The following is a 16,022-nucleotide window of genomic DNA, read 5'->3' as shown; positions in this document are numbered from 1 at the left end:
TTGGAGAGGACTTCTTGAAGGCTAGTCAACATATCATGTGTGGCTATGAAAACTTGGCGGAAAAAGTCAAAGTTTGATGGGGCGGGTCTTTTAGTGACTTGTAACAATGTACCATGCCAATGTGTCCAGCGCTGCTCCGTAATAATGTACCATATTAATATGGTGCAGATCAGATGATGTCTCAGGAAGATATAGCTGTTTAAATGATCTAGGGGGCGCACTGGAGTCACTCAATATAATCCTGTTGGGCTCTTTAGATGTTAACAAAGGTCATTCATATGTAGTTTGGTGCAAATCAGATAATGCATGTGTGATTTAGAGTTGACCGTATGCAAACTGCGAGGGATTGTGCCAAGCCCAACGGCTGCAGCCAGAAGCCGGTGGTGAGAGAAGGATTCATCATGTTGTTGAATTTCAAACACAGCATTAAACCTGCATGAATTTAGGTGTAATGTAAAACGGCTCACTTCCTTTTCGAAGGGGGCAGGGCTTAGTGACGTCAGCAAAGTCGATGTAAATGTGATTACAGTTGGTCTGTTTAGACACACAGTTTCATCAAGCCGTGACCTTGCATGTGGACGTTATTCCGTCATGTTTCATGGCGAAAGGTCAGACTTTGAAGCTTAGCCACGCCCACATACTGTGATGTAGCCAAAAACCTTTGATAACTTTTGCTCTTCAATGCCTGAAGACTCTGCTCAATGAGTATGAAGTCCCCACTTTAAAAACTGTAAGAGGAGTTTGCTCAAATGCAACGTGTGTTTAAGAGGTAAAACGGCAAGTTTGGTCAAAAATGGCGGACTTCCTGTTGGGTGTGGACCAGGGCTCCAAGACACTTTTTTGTAGGTCCTGACAAGACGCACAGGCGTGCTGAGTTTCACGATAGTCGGTGAAAGCATGGCTTGGGGCTGATGTTTTTAGTTGTTCTAGGGGGCGCTGTGGAGGCATTAGGCCACGCCCATGAAATATTGGACTGCACACCTGTTGGGGGGCGGATTAGGATCGATCCCAGTGAGTTTGGTGCATCTCGGCTAAAAACTGTAGAATTTAGAGCCAAACGTATGGTAACGGCGTGATGTCTGACTTCGCCAAGCCGCCATAGCCACGCCTTCAACTGAAAACTTTTGGTGCTTTAAAGCAAGTTAGACCAACTTGTTATCTGTATTCTGACACAAGATCATGTTGATTAGGTGAAGGGGGCCAGAAATGGAGCTTTCCAAGTAAAAAAAGTGACTTCCTGTTCTGAGGGGGGGGGCTTAGATGACGTCAGCATATGACCACATAGGATTGACATGCATCCAACATGGATGACTCATACCAAGTTTGGTGCAGTTTAAACTTTTTAGGTGAAAGATATAGCGTTTCGTTTACACTGGCGAGTACGCCAAGTTCGCCGCTTGGCCAAGCCCCCTAAACATGCTCAAAAACTCAAGTCTTCTGATAACTTTTGTGCCCCCATCCCTTAACTGCATACTGACCAAAAATGAAGTCTGTAGCTCAAAATCCCTGGGGCGTGAAAATTTTCCTGCGAGGTGTGTAAATATGAAAAATGGCCAACATTTGCCCTTTGACCCAAAATGGCCGCCCTTCCAGACAGGAGTTACCGTCACTTCCTGTTTTGTGGGGGCGGGGTTTAGCGACGTCAGAAATATACCACGCCAACGTTTCAAGCGCCGCTCCGTATTGATGCACAAAAAATATGGTGCAGATCGGATGATGTCTCAAGGAGATATAGCTGTTTATATTATCTAGGGGGCGCAATGGAGTCACACTCCAATATAATCCTATCGGGCTCTTTAGATGTTAACAATGGTCATTCATATCTAGTTTGGTGCAAATCGGATGATGCGTGTGAGATTTAGAGCCGAACGTATGCAAACGGCGAGGGATTGGAATGTGCCATTAAGCCACGCCCACACTATTTTGTAGGTCCTGACAAGACGCACAGGTGTGCTGAGTTTCACGATTGTCGGTGAAAGCATGGCTTGGATCTGATGTTTTTAGATGTTCTAGGGGGCGCTGTGGAGGCATTAGGCCACGCCCATCAAATATTGGACTGCACACCTGTTGGGGGGCGGATTAGGATCGATCCCAGTGAGTTTGGTGCATCTCGGCTAAAAACTGTAGAATTTAGAGCCAAACGTATGGTAACGGCGTGATGTCTGACTTCACCAAGCCGCCATAGCCACGCCTTCAACTGAAAACTTTTGGTGCTTTAAAGCAAGTTAGACCAACTTGTTATCTGTATTCTGACACAAGATCATGTTGATTAGGTGAAGGGGGCCAGAAATGGAGCTTTCCAAGTAAAAAAAGTGACTTCCTGTTCTGAGGGGGCGGGGCTTAGATGACGTCAGCATATGACCACATAGGATTGACATGCATCCAACATGGATGACTCATACCAAGTTTGGTGCAGATTAAGCTTTTTAGGTGAAAGATATAGCGTTTCGTTTACACTGGCGAGTACGCCAAGTTCGCCGCTTGGCCAAGCCCCCTAAACATGCTCAAAAACTCAAGTCTTCTGATAACTTTTGTGCCCCCATCCCTTAACTGCATACCGACCAAAGATGAAGTCCGTAGCTCAAAATCCCTGGGGCGTGAAAATTTTCCTGCGAGGTGTGTAAATATGAAAAATGGCCAAAATTTGCCCTTTGACCCAAAATGGCCGCCTCCTTGTACGTTTTAGAGCATACCTCCAAGAGACTTTTGTTCTTGATTTGAGGCGATCTACATACATACCGAGTTTCAGATCTCTACGACGTACGGTTCGGGCTATCTCACGTTAGGTGGCGCTGTAGAGCAGTTAGGCAACGCCCACTTTCGACTCCATTAAAATCATGCAGTTTCACGCGGGGGACAATTTTGGGTAAAGTTTCGGGAGTTTTCGAATATGTTAAGGCGTCCCCATTTGCGATTCCGTGCGGAAAAGAAAAAGAATCACAAGAAAAAGAATAATAATAGTGAAATCCTTCAGTTACAATAGGCCTTCGCAGCGCTTAGCTGCTCGGGCCTAATAATAAACCTTACAGATACAATAGGGTCCTTGCAGTTTCACTGCTCGGTCCCTAATAACTAGAAAGCTGCAAGCAGCTGTGAGCGGGACCGAGGTGTGCGTACGTTGGGATATGCGTACGTTGGGGAATGCGCTGGACGCCGTAGTCGCGCAGCTCTGCCCACACGCAGGATACCCTCTGCGTTAGTACGAGTACATAATAACCCCAATGCGGAGGGGTTGTTGAAAATTTCTAGGGGGCGACACTGAGTCATTTTGCTCCGCCCACACACGATACCCTTTACATACGTACGAGGTCGACAGGGTGGACGTGTGTGCCAAGCTTAATGACTTTGCGATGATGATAAGGCTTTCAAATCAGAAACGCCATTACAAGATTTTCACCGCCTTGCTACGGCCACGCCCTTTGAGATTTGAAAAAGTTTCTCCATGAATTTTTCCCCCCATGTCTTAAGAGTAATCTGGCCAAGATTGAAGCTTGTAGCATTAAATCTGTAGGAGGAGTTTTATAAAATGTGAGGTGTGGCAAAAAAAGACGTTTCCGACCACCAGCAGGTGGCGCAATAGGAGGATGTCACTATGATAATATGTACGCGTTCAGGCCGGGTCCAGCATTCACCGTTTGAAGTTTGGGACAGACTGGATAATGAGTGTGGAAGTTATAAGCGACTTCATTTTTTGTGGCGAGTGATGGCGAGTCATCGAACTTTGAGGCGTCGCCACGGCCACGCCCTTTGAGGTTTGAAAAAGTTTCTCCATGAATCTTTCCCCCCATGTCTTAAGAGTAACCTGGCCAAGTTTGAAGTCTGAAGCATGAAATCTGTAGGATAAGTTCGATCTTATGCAAGGCGTGGAATCGGCCAAAAATGGCACGAAAACGCACTTTCCATCCTAAATGGCCGCCTTCCTGTGGACGTGGCACCGTGATGGCATGAGACTTTTTGGTGCGTCTGGGCATGATGAATGAGTGTACCGAATTTCGTCGTCCCACGCAAAACTAACCCCAATGTGTGGACCATTTTTAAGTACCTTAGGGGGCGCCACTGAGCCACTTTACTCCGCCCACATACGATACCCTTCACATACGTACGAGGTTGTCAGGATGGACGTGTGTGCCAAGTTTCATGACGTTGTGATGATGATAAGGCTTTCAAATCACAAACACCATCACACGATTTTCACCGCCTGGCCACGCCCACATTGTTCAGAGTTTGGAAAAGTTTCTCCATGAATTTTTGCCCCCATGTCCTAAGAGTAACCTGGCCAAGTTTGAAGCTTGTAGCATTAAATCTGTAGGAGGAGTTTTATAAAATGTGAGGTGTGGCAAAAAAAGACGTTTCCGACCACCAGCAGGTGGCGCAATAGGAGGATGTCACTATGATAATATGTACGCGTTCAGGCCGGGTCCAGCATTCACCGTTTGAAGTTTGGGACAGACTGGATAATGAGTGTGGAAGTTATAAGCGACTTAATTCTTCATGGCGAGTCATAACTTTGAGGCGTCGCCACGGCCACGCCCTTTGAGGTTTGAAAAAGTTTCTCCATGACTCTTTCCCCCCATGTCTTAAGAGTAATCTGGCCAAGTTTGAAGCTTGTAGCATGAAATCTGTAGGACGAGTTCGATCAAATGCGAGATGTGGAAAAAAAGAGATGTTTCCAACCCCCAGCAGGTGGCGCTATAGGTGGATGTCGTTATGATAATATGTACGCGTTCAGGCTGGGTCCAGCATTCACCATATGAAGTTTGGGACAGATTGGATAATGTATGTGGGAGTTATAAGCGACTTAATTTTTTTTGGCGTGTGATGGCGAGTCATCAAACTTTGAGGCGTTGCCACGGCCACGCCCTTTAAGTTTTGAAAAAGTTTCTCCATGAATTTCCCCCCCCATGTCTTAAGAGTAACCTGGCCAAGTTTGAAGTCTGTAGCATTAAATCTGTAGGACAAGTTCGATCTTAAGCAAGGCGTGGAATCGGTCAAAAATGGCACGAAAACGCACTTTCCATTCAAAATGGCCGCCATGCTGTAGGCGTGGGACCATAGCGGCAAGAGACTTTTTTGTGCGTCTGGGCATGATGAATGAGTGTACCGAATTTCATTGTCCTACGCGAAACTAATCCTATTAAGGGGACCATTTTTAAGCATCATAGGGGGCGCTACAGAGTCAATGAGCAACTCCCAAAAATATAAAGTTTAGATTCTTTCATGTCGTCGACTGGCAGGTGGCGCTCGCAAAATTTCCTGAGTTTTCGCATACCTTTTGCAAAGAATAAGAATAACGGAGAAAAATAATAATCCTTACAGATACAATAGGGTCCTTGCAGTTTCACTGCTCGGTCCCTAATAATAAACCTTACAGATACAATAGGGTCCTTGCAGTTTCACTGCTCGGTCCCTAATAATGTTTCACCAACATACATTACAGATATTATTATTTAGATATACAATATGCATTACTCATATGAAAGCTAAGTATCTATACAGTATTTTAAAATACTTTTATTGTCTTTGTATTCATGACATCTATCTCGGGATTACTGTGTGTCTGGGATGTGTGCGTGTCTCACCTGGCCGACACATTTGTGGTGAAGGAGACACAGTCCGTTACAAAGGACAGTGGAGTCGTTCCTGTGATGTCCTCCCACTGTGCAGGAGACGTCCCTCCTGTAGGAAACAGGGCTAAAGGATGAGCTCACTGCCTTTCCAGCACAGCCTGTCTTTTAGCTTTCAAACATCCTTTGATCTTCTAAGTTCTTCATCTTCCATCTATGAACCGGTGGATTGTGAAATCAAAGCAAGCCAGAGGTGGCCACTGCTATCCAATTCTGTGTTATTGCAGCAACCAGTCTTACAAATTCAAGGATGCAATGATTGCTAAACTACTGTCAACACCTAATTAAGTTTCTTTTGACCAGTTAAGCGGAGGCAGTTTGGTGAAAAGCTACTTGCCTGTGATGCTGCAGAGCAGACGCAGACATGGTGCAGCGTCACCTCGGTGGCCGCTGGGATGACCTTCTGCTGATCTAGGAGGGACGGGGATCGTCATAGTGATCGGCTTGTGGAACTTTCTCCTTCTTGGCTCTACAGTGACGATGGGGCTGAAGGTGGCTCTGTTTCCAAGGACCGCCCTCGCCATGTCATCTGGTATAGGCTGGGCCTGAAAAACACAGGAAGCAAGAGACCAACAAAACTTAACTTTCAGTCAGCCGATTAAACTTTAAAAAATGCTCAGTCAGACCTTTTCTGAATATTCTATGAAAGTAAGGATCCAGCCACGTCAGAAAAAAATGAAATATTCAACAAAAAAACAGGTCAAGCATAAATAAGGAATAAGTCGGTGCAATGATATTTTCAAAGAATTAAAAAGGCAAGACTGGTAAGAAATCAAGTCTGAGCTTATCCATGGAATTGCACTGTACCTGCAGGCCGACCCGGATTCTCTTGGTGAGAGCCCCTTGTGGGAATGAGGCTTGGACCATGGGCACAGTGCTGCAGGACAGTATGCCTCCGTCAGGACCCATGTGGTTAGACTCCTGCTTGATCCTTGACACCACAGCAAAATACTGAGGAAAATCTCTGGTGACGATGCGGCAAATGCGCTTCTTCTCCAACTCAGCAGGACTGTCCAGCTCTATGTCAGAAAATATCAGTTTCACACGTAGAAGTAAAGTAAACGCCTGTAAAAAAACTTGTTGAATGGTTGTTCACTAAAAATGTGGAAAAGCCTTTATTTTTTCAAAGCATTTTTTTTTTTTTTTACTTTAAACAACTATACCCATGTACACGAGTAAAGTAACTTATTTATCTTAATAAGTAAAAAAAAACCTTTGTAGTTGAGTTATCATATACTTCAGATTTTGGTTAGTATTATTACAGAAAAGAGCACTAAATAGATTAAACAGCTTAAATAATAAAAGAATATGGAAAAAAACATGCATCTGGAGCAAACAAAAAATATTTTCTAGGTCATCGACATATATAACCCTGGGTTACAAGGTCCAAGTTTTTCTGAGTGATTCAGTTCACCTTTACCCAATGACTTGTTCGTAAATAATATTCTCTTTACCTTCATCCATCCCAGTAAGCAGCTCAGTGAGATCCTCTAGTCTGGCATCGGTCTGGTGCTCCTTCCATGTGTCACCATTATCGCTCCTCAACACAATCAGCTCCCTTTCTTTCCCTCGCATTGAACCAAAATGAGGAATCTCAACAATCACAGGACTAAGAGAGAAAAATAATTTTACTGATTAAATTCTGAAAATCGAAAAAAAAAAAAAAATCTGAGTTGTGATATTTTGAGGAGGTCATTTCCAATACCTCCTGTTAAAAACCTACCCAAGGAACTGAGCTCCAGCAGGTCCAACCTCCACCAGCCGGCTGACAAGCCCCTCACCCTCCACCATCGGCGGTGGGTAAGCCAATTTGTGCTTTTTGGCCAAACGACAGGTAATGCGTGTGGGTGCTGTGCACTTCCGGGGAGGGATGATGATGCGCATGCCGTTGTGGCGGCTGCCTCTCATTGAACCACCACGGGCATCCACCATGAAGCTGACTAAGAACCTGCAAGAGGAAAAAGAAGAAGTCAGAGGAAGAAAAACGGTACAAAAGAGAAAGATAGACAGAAGCCATGGACACAAGTGAAGAGAACGATTTCCATGCTGTGATCACCGTACATCAAAATAAATAAAAGGGAAAGACAGAAATGAACAAAAACTGAAGGAGGAGGAAAGTAAATAGATAGAAGAAACAAGATGCTTTGAGCTCTGAAATTTAGGTGCTGTTTACACATACCCGGGTATTTTGATAAACGAAGACCTTTCCCTTCGTTTGTGCCTTTCGTTTATACACAAACGGAGTTTTTTTCCTCCGAAAACGAGGCATAAAAAAAACTCCGGCAAAAGTGGAGATTTTTTAAAAACTCCATTTAGCGTTTGTGTATAAACTGGTTGAAAGAGACAAAAACGGAGTTTTGGGCAATTGAGAATGAGGAGTTGTCGTCATAGTACAGAGCCCCGCCCCTATCCGCCATGTTGGCAGGATGCTAGCGTGAAAACGCCATTCTCTCCGTTCGTTTACAGTGTACGCGTGTGTTTTTAAATCAGTAAGTTTAAACAGTCCGGAATTGCAAGAACATGCCTGGAAATCACTGCTGTGTGAAGAACTGTACAGTACCTCACATAATACGTTTGGGAAATATAGGAACAACAAAATACATTTTTTCGAAGTTCTTCCTGTCAGCGGTTCTCTATTAGGCTTCTGATTGGCTTGTGTGGAATTCTCATTGTTCTAACACTGCCACCGTCAGGCTTGGTGTAATTTAACAGCTCCTGATAGCGTATTTATGCTGATCAATGTAGACGTGTTTTTTTTTTTCAAAAACGGGGCTGTGTGCACCTAGTTATTTTTCCAAACGAAGGTTAGAAAATATGCGTTTATCAAAATACCCGAGTATGTGTAAACAGCACCTTAGCAGTTCTCACCTTCAGCTGCCTCAATCTAGAACATCTAACACTGTCTGAAACTAAACAGGGTGCTAATGAAGTGGCAGAAGGTTTAGTTTACAGTTCTGAGGCTCAAGGTGAGACTGCTGTCAAAGATTCAGTCACTCTAAAGCAGCATTCAGTAATCAAGGATTAAACACTTTTCACAAATGTTTCACCAAGACTGGTTAATGTGCCTGCTATCTTGTGTCCTATTATTCAAATAAAGAGCATGTTAAAGTTATCCCATTATTATAACCAAGATAACACAACAGGAGGAAGGATAAGGTTGTGTGTAGACATAGAAAAACTCTTAATACAAGTGCTGCTTTTTCTATCCTGTGCTGCAAACAGCAAAATCCCAGGAAAAGGTTTTGTGGAAGATTTATCCTTAAAGGGGAACTCCGGGGCATTTGAAGTGCAATCCCATTGCTAGAGGTTGTCAAATACTGACAGTAGGACACAGACTGGTGCAAATCGGCGCTCCCTGTGCGGCGATTGCGCTGTTTGCGCAGCCTGTCATGCTAGCCAAATACGTGGTGGCCAAAGGGCAAGTTATAAACCTTCCACGTAAAACAACAACTTGCACACTACAGAAACGTCACAAAACTGCGTTCAAGTATTTAAAACTTGATACTGGGCATGTATTGTTAAATACTTGAACGCAGTTTTTCTAGAGAAGATAATTGTTTTGTATATGGGAGTATCGTCCATTGACTCTTTTGGGCTTTCACATCCGCGAGCATACCGACAACCGGTAAGTGACATGCTGTTTATAAAGTTGTTTTGTAACGTCCCCATGCCAGTAATGTGAGAACCATGCATATGGTTTTGATGGTAAGGCTTGTGACTTTATTGTCGGATGGTTTATAAAGTGGTGTGATGTTTCTGCAGTGTGCAAGTTGTTGTTTTACGTGGAAGGTTTAGCACTTGCCCTTTGGCCACCACGTATTTGGCTAGCATGACAGGCTGCGCAAACAGCGCAATCGCCACACAGGGAGCGCCGATTTGCACCAGTCTGTGTCCTACTGTCAGTATTTGACAACCTCTAGCAATGGGATTGCGCTTCAAATGCCCCGGAGTTCCCCTTTAATGTGCACCATGAGAGAGCGTGATGGCACAAAAATGAAACTCCCAACACACTTCTAACATCTAGGCAGTGCAGATGAAACACCAGATCACACAGATGAGATGAGCACAGACTGAAGAAAGAAGAGACAGTGGCAAGATGAGAGAGAGAGCGAGACAAAGGTGGAGGAGTGAGTGACATCACTGCGGTATCATGGGTGTAAGCAGCAAACTCAGTCATCACCTGGAGTCATACTGAGGGAGCGGGGAGGAGAAGCTGCAAAGTAAACACATGGAGACAATGCAGGAGGCAAACCCCCAGAACCTAGTTTTAGTATCAAGGTTTCACAAGCACTCCTGGGATCTGTAATGTCTACTGAAGATGAAAGATGACGAAAAACTAAAGGAGGATAAATCAAGGAATACATATAAGTAAGAAAGCCTGACTGACAAAAAATGACAATGAGCAACATAATATCTACACGTACAGACGTGATTACAAGAAATGAGTCAAGAAGGAAATACACTACCAAAATTGGACATAATAGATCCCAGTATTTCATTTCAGAGTAACACCAAAGACATTTTCAGTTAAGATCTATGTAAAGACAGTGCTGTTTATTTAAAGCAGACTTTACCCTTTGATGCCAGATATTCAAAGTGTGCATGTGACGTGAAAGCAGCATTTTATCAGTTTATCCAAATGAAACACATGAGCCACCGTGTCATGAGCTCACACAGAGCCTGTAGTGTGTTTTTGTAATGACAAAAATAGCACAGTGCCAGTGAACATGGAGGGACTTCTGGACCACGTATCCAGGCTTGTGGTGCGACACGATTTAACAGATGAAATGTGTTGCTATAATGCAATGTGTGAAGTAGGAACACTGCAGAAATCCCACAGCCCCACACTTCGTCTGCATCAGTGCTGCAAGCTTTGCTGAATATTGACTCTTTGAAGGGAGAGCAAAAAAACAACACGAGAGTTTGTGCAGTTGTTATGAGGATGTGCATGCGTCATATGTGCCTCTTAAGTCTTGCGTATGCTGGTGAACGGATCTTAGCAGACCCAATGAGGAAATACAGCTTTGCTTACCCAGAGTGAATGGGGCTGGACACAGTGTTGTGGCTATGGTCCATGGTGTCCGGAGTCCAGCTGTAGCGCCGCATACATTCCGAACTGTGGTCTCTGGTCACAGCAAGGTGCTGGAAAAAGAGGATCCAAGGATGTAGGTGAATCAAAAAAGAATAAAAGAAATAAGAAGGGGGGAGGGGGTGGTGAAGGATTCAGAAGAACAAGGATGAATATGAAACAAAAAGTCGAGAGAAAAGAGACAAGTGTGATCAACAGCAGACAAACCAGTGAGCAAAGTGGAATAAAACAAAAGGAAAGAAATCATCAACATCAATCACTGTATGGAAAGAAATGACCGTCTTCCATGTTTCCATGACCCTAGTGTCATGGATGGTATGGACCATTAAAACCTTTATTCATTGGTTAAAACTGTTCCCGGCCTCACTACAGTTGGGATGAAAAGACACGATAAAGGAAATAGAGTAATATATATCAAATGTGGGCAAAAATATCAAGTAACAATTATGAAGCACAAAGATAGACAAAAGGTCATGTATGAGAATATTAATTCATGGTAGTTGTGTGCACTGACAGGAGCATGGGAATGACAACGCGGTAAAAACAGCAGTAATGAAGACGTGAGAATGGCACAGACCCAAAACCAACAAATATATAAAAACACAAAACTCAAGAGAAATGGAATCTGAGCCTCTGTGATAATGATTAAAAATAACAAATTGGCATATAAATGGACATCCATCAACATTTATACCTTATTGAGTGGGTCAACCAAGTAGGAAATGTCTTTACAGACACTTTGAAGCTTAGGGGGAGAAGAAAAACATTTCAGAAGTTGGGGGCACTGTGTGGTCCAGTCAAGTAACGGTATTATACTCATGTTCAGATTTCTATCAAAGAAAACAATATTTTATCTCCTGGAATATGGGACCATCCCACAGTCAAACCATGTACACATAAATGCTACATGTAGATGTAGTTCAGTGACACCTGTTTATAGGTACAAAACTTGTTTGTAAACTATTTGCGATATTGTGGCTATCTTCAAATCAAAACCATAGGTGGTAACAAAGCTTTTGTTTATAATTTAAACAGCTACAGTTTCTCTCTTTGCTTCTGCCTACCAGTGCAAGCAATGGACAGGCAAGAAGAGCTCTGCAGAGCAGCTCGCGCTGCAGTTTTCCACGAGGAAGCAACAAGGGCCCTCGAAAGCCCTTAGGTTTGAATAAACTCTTCATCAAGGCGCTGTGTACTCAACCTTAACACCTTAGCAAAAACTCACATGGCTTTAATGCTACATCCATTATGTCCTTTGTGTAAAGTTAAGCTACCCCTCTCCCTGCTTTGATAAGTCCAGCCTGTGTTATGATCAAGCCACTGGTATAAAGACGGAACACAAAAATCAAACATTCTCCAGGAACTCTGACAAACAAAACACATTTAAGCTAGAGGGCAGTTAAAAATACCAAAGGAGGAAACTGTTCAAAATTGGGCTGAGAGAAAGAAAAATGTTGAGTACAGAGGATTAAAGCAAGGCAATGTAGATAAATTTGATCTTACCGTGTCTTTAGTGGGGGCCAAAATCTCCTCAATCATCATACTGTCTCGTGCAAAGGAACTCCGGTTGAGCGTGTTGGACCTATCCGAACTGAAGGAGCGGAGGCTACAGGTTACCATGCAACCCAGCGCCACGGGCAACAACAAGTGACGGGCAGGGGAACACGGCAAAAACAAAAAGCAAGGAATCCATTACTATATGCAACCTCCAGGGAAACGGGATTTACTCACTGGACAGAGAGTCCAGTAGTCAGAGGGACAATAGAAAGAGGCGGAAGAGTGTGCAGTTCAACAAGGCTTAGATACTGCAGCAGGTTATTCAGAGATGGAAATGTCAGTGTGAGCTCAGTTTGTTTGCATTAAGAGATAGAGGGAAAGAGGAAGAGAAAGATGAAAAGTGGGCAGACAAAAAACAGTTTCTATAACAAGATGTGTTGAGTGTGTATCACGAACGTGTTTGTAACAAAATGTCTAAATGATAAAATATGATGGATCAGCAGATCGTACATGTATGCACTTGGTCAGCAGGTGAGAGTGAAAAGTTTACAAATTGTGTAGATAGCAAAGTAAGAAGATTCAACTTTAAACTCACTTCTCAGTAACTAACAAAGCTTTCTTCTAAGATGAGCTGACCAGGTACTGTTTCAGAGGAGTAAAATCCCGAAAAGGGGATGCTGTCTTTTCTATCTGCTTTGCTGCAGTCTGCTTTATGGCTGCGTGCAGTGACGTGTGCTTATTTTTGCAGCCTCAATGCAGTGCTGTAGATTCCTTTCAGGTTTTTTTCTTGTGCTGTTTTTGCTACAGGGATTCGATCAGTGTAGAAAACCCAAACATGTGTGAATGCACGTTTTTAAGCGTTATGTCACACACGAGAACAGTATTTCCGCATGTTTATGCACGATGAGCGACTTGAAAAACGGTTTAATACCCAGAAACAAGACTGACAACTCTGTGCTGTATTTCCTCTGACTGAATACTGTATGTGTGTATTGATGCACCATGTGCGAAAGCGCAAAGGGGGAAGCGAGGGGGAGAAATTGCAGAGCTCAGCGGGTTTGAGTGGGCACACTATTCAGCACAGAGAGAAGCCCTTTATTCAGCAGTGCCTGCCTACCCCATCGAAGTTACCAAGCAACTCTGAACAGACTGAATGGACTCGCTGGCATGGCAGCCCCCCACGCCACCCAACCCCCCACCCTTCACCCCTCTGTTCTCCTCCGGACCCTATTTGTTCTTCACAGCTTCCTCCTCTTTCTCATTCTGTCCATCCTCTTCTCCTCCCCAGACATTAATCTTTTCCCATCAGTGTTGTCAGTGATCTATTTCTGTCTGTGACTCTTCTTCTTAATGCTCTTCTATCACCACGTCAGGTTCAAGTTGTGACTATACCGTGCCGTACACTAAGTCCTTTATTGTACACACACAATGCCGTTTTCCTTCTCTGTCACCTTCCTTCCTCTTTTCGCGCCACTCCATTTATTTTACTGGTGATAACCCAGTTTGACTCACTGTAAACTACACTTCCCCTTTTTCTATTTAATATCTCCATGTCAGTGGTCTGATGGTTTTAAGCTGCCATATGGGTGTGGACTCACAAAGATAACTATTAACAAATGAGTCATTGTGCATCCGTGCGAGGGTTTCATGAATGCATCTGAATACGTGTGAATATCTAAATCAGGCTGTAATCTTTCCATCTCTGCAAACCATTATTTAACAAACCATCCGGAACAATTCTGGCCGTTTCCAATTACTAACATGCAGACAGAGGGGTACAAGAGAGGTGGATAATCAGAACAATGACGTGTTTGATCCCTGGAAGTTACACTTAGTGGCGCTCCAACATATATTGTCAAATTAGAACAAGCCACATTGAAAAAGTTAGGGAGATTAGTCCACACAACCCAAACTGAAGAAAATGTGACACAATAAACAAATGCTGTTTTTTTCCCCTCTCATTTGCAGCACGGCTGCTTCTTTACTCACACCTGCATAAAAAAGGAAAAAATTCACTTTCAAATTGCACACATGGTGGTTTCTGTTAGACTGATGGGAAAATGAGGTGAATGTTGATCAGCTAAAATGGGAATCACAATCTCAAAATCCAACACCAATAATGTGACAAATCTGCCGTCACAATCAGAGAAACGGGAACACTTAATGACAACAGTGTGCAATAAATGACTTGTGGTTTGGGTTGGAGGTTTTATGGGTGCAGGGCTGGGGTTCAGATCTGGGGTGACGAGGGAGAGACACAATTCAGAACTAATGTTTCCTACTTCTACGACTACAACTACAACTACTACTCTTTCCTTACCTGATTCTAGGGCTAGAATGATGGAGAGGGCGCAGGAAAACAAGAAGAAGAACAAAATAGAAAAGTGAGAAGCAAAGCATTTGGAAGACATTTGCGCATGATGTGGCTTTTTCTTTTAACCGTATGACATTGATGCTGTGCTTTTGCATGGTTGGGTAACAACTAGGCACAATATTTTCTAGGTTTATATGAGTGCCTATGTGCACGGAGCCCAATAAAAGCAAACCATGCAATGTCGATGTCACAAACAGAAAAGAAAGAAAAGCAAAGAACTTGCACAGCATTATACACAAACTAATCAATACATCATTTGATATATTTCACAACATTCACACTCCTGTGAAGAGAAATGCCAACAGTTTTCATATTGCTTGCAGCCTACAAACAGTTCTGTTAAAGTAGATGCAGTTATGAAAAACAGTGGAATAACACCGAAATAATTGGCACAAAAATAAACCAAAGATGTATCCACGGTCTCTTTGATTGCTAGCATAGCAGCCAATCATCAACAATAATGATACTTTCAAATGTAAAGATAAGCACGCAAATAAATCAAAATTCAAACCGTTTAGTGTGGTAAATATCGTGTTTGTAAATATTTTTTCCAGTAAGTATCAACCCATCAAACAAACTTGTTTACGTGGAATCTCTCGATCTATTTCAGCGTTTCCCCTGTTTGTGGTGCCTTGCTGATGTTAGCAGCTTCCTGCCACAGTTATCCTGGTTGTTTTTATCAGTCCAGCCATCACAGTGCATCTACCATCTGTCACTGTGGCCACAATACACTGATGTGTTTTCACTGCAGCCTGCCAGTTTTCCACCACACACTTTGTCCACTATTTGAAACTGTGGCTGTCCAGTTGTGCATCTGTTCGCTCAAAGAAACAGCTTATGTTTCTGCTCCTACTCTATGAACCATTTGCAGTTTTTGCCTGGTTTTGAATGAGGTCACACAAAACGCTGAATCATTTTGTCGGGTTGAATCAGTAGAACTATGGCAACTTTCCAGCTACCTTCTCTGGTGGCTTCTGTTACTCTGGAGGAGTGATTGCACATTGGATATCTTCTCCAAACAAACACCCCTATACACCCATATATGGCATATCTGACATGACATCATAAATCTATATGCTTAAGATGATCACAGCGTCAGTGGTGATACAGTCACCTGGTACAGTCAAATAAATAGAGGCTTGATCTGAATGGCAGGTGCCTACCTGGCTGAGCGGGCTCCTATGCTGAAGCCCATGTAGCCCTCCTGAGGGAGAGAGTCATCTCCAAGCTCTTTGAGGTCCTGAGGCCGCAGGTATTTGTCCGTGTCACCGGTCATTGCATCCTCACCTGGTGGAGGGATGAAATCATAACATCGTCCTGTTAACTTCAAGGGCCAATCCGGGCGAGAGAGGCGATGCGGCACCCCGGCAAAGAAAACAAGCCCTCAATACCAACATCAGCCTCCCTCATATTTAATTACAGTACTTAGAGAGGGCCTTAG

At 43.4% G+C, this 16,022-nt stretch overlaps 1 protein-coding gene across 4 annotated transcripts in view; it reads right to left on the bottom strand.

Annotated features, from left to right (window-relative positions):
* Positions 1-16,022, bottom strand: part of LOC142395804 (ankyrin-3-like) — a 154,677-nt gene that overhangs the window by 48,684 nt on the left and 89,971 nt on the right. For 3 of the 4 annotated variants that reach the window (XM_075478476.1, XM_075478477.1, XM_075478478.1), the window contains 10 exons: positions 15,745-15,868; positions 12,214-12,316; positions 11,408-11,458; positions 10,657-10,766; positions 9,805-9,837; positions 7,348-7,572; positions 7,079-7,233; positions 6,432-6,643; positions 5,962-6,169; positions 5,580-5,676 (listed from right to left, as the gene is read on the bottom strand). In XM_075478476.1, coding sequence (XP_075334591.1) covers positions 5,580-5,676; positions 5,962-6,169; positions 6,432-6,643; positions 7,079-7,233; positions 7,348-7,572; positions 9,805-9,837; positions 10,657-10,766; positions 11,408-11,458; positions 12,214-12,316; positions 15,745-15,868 — 1,318 coding nt within the window. Of the gene's footprint in view, positions 1-5,579; positions 5,677-5,961; positions 6,170-6,431; positions 6,644-7,078; positions 7,234-7,347; positions 7,573-9,804; positions 9,838-10,656; positions 10,767-11,407; positions 11,459-12,213; positions 12,317-14,527; positions 14,540-15,744; positions 15,869-16,022 lie in introns of all 4 variants that reach the window. The other variant, XM_075478475.1, reaches the window with a different exon arrangement.

The sequence above is a fragment of the Odontesthes bonariensis genome, chromosome 2 (assembly GCF_027942865.1).
Source record: "Odontesthes bonariensis isolate fOdoBon6 chromosome 2, fOdoBon6.hap1, whole genome shotgun sequence".
NCBI lineage: Eukaryota > Metazoa > Chordata > Actinopteri > Atheriniformes > Atherinopsidae > Odontesthes > Odontesthes bonariensis.
This window is presented reverse-complemented; position numbering and strand designations above follow the sequence as displayed.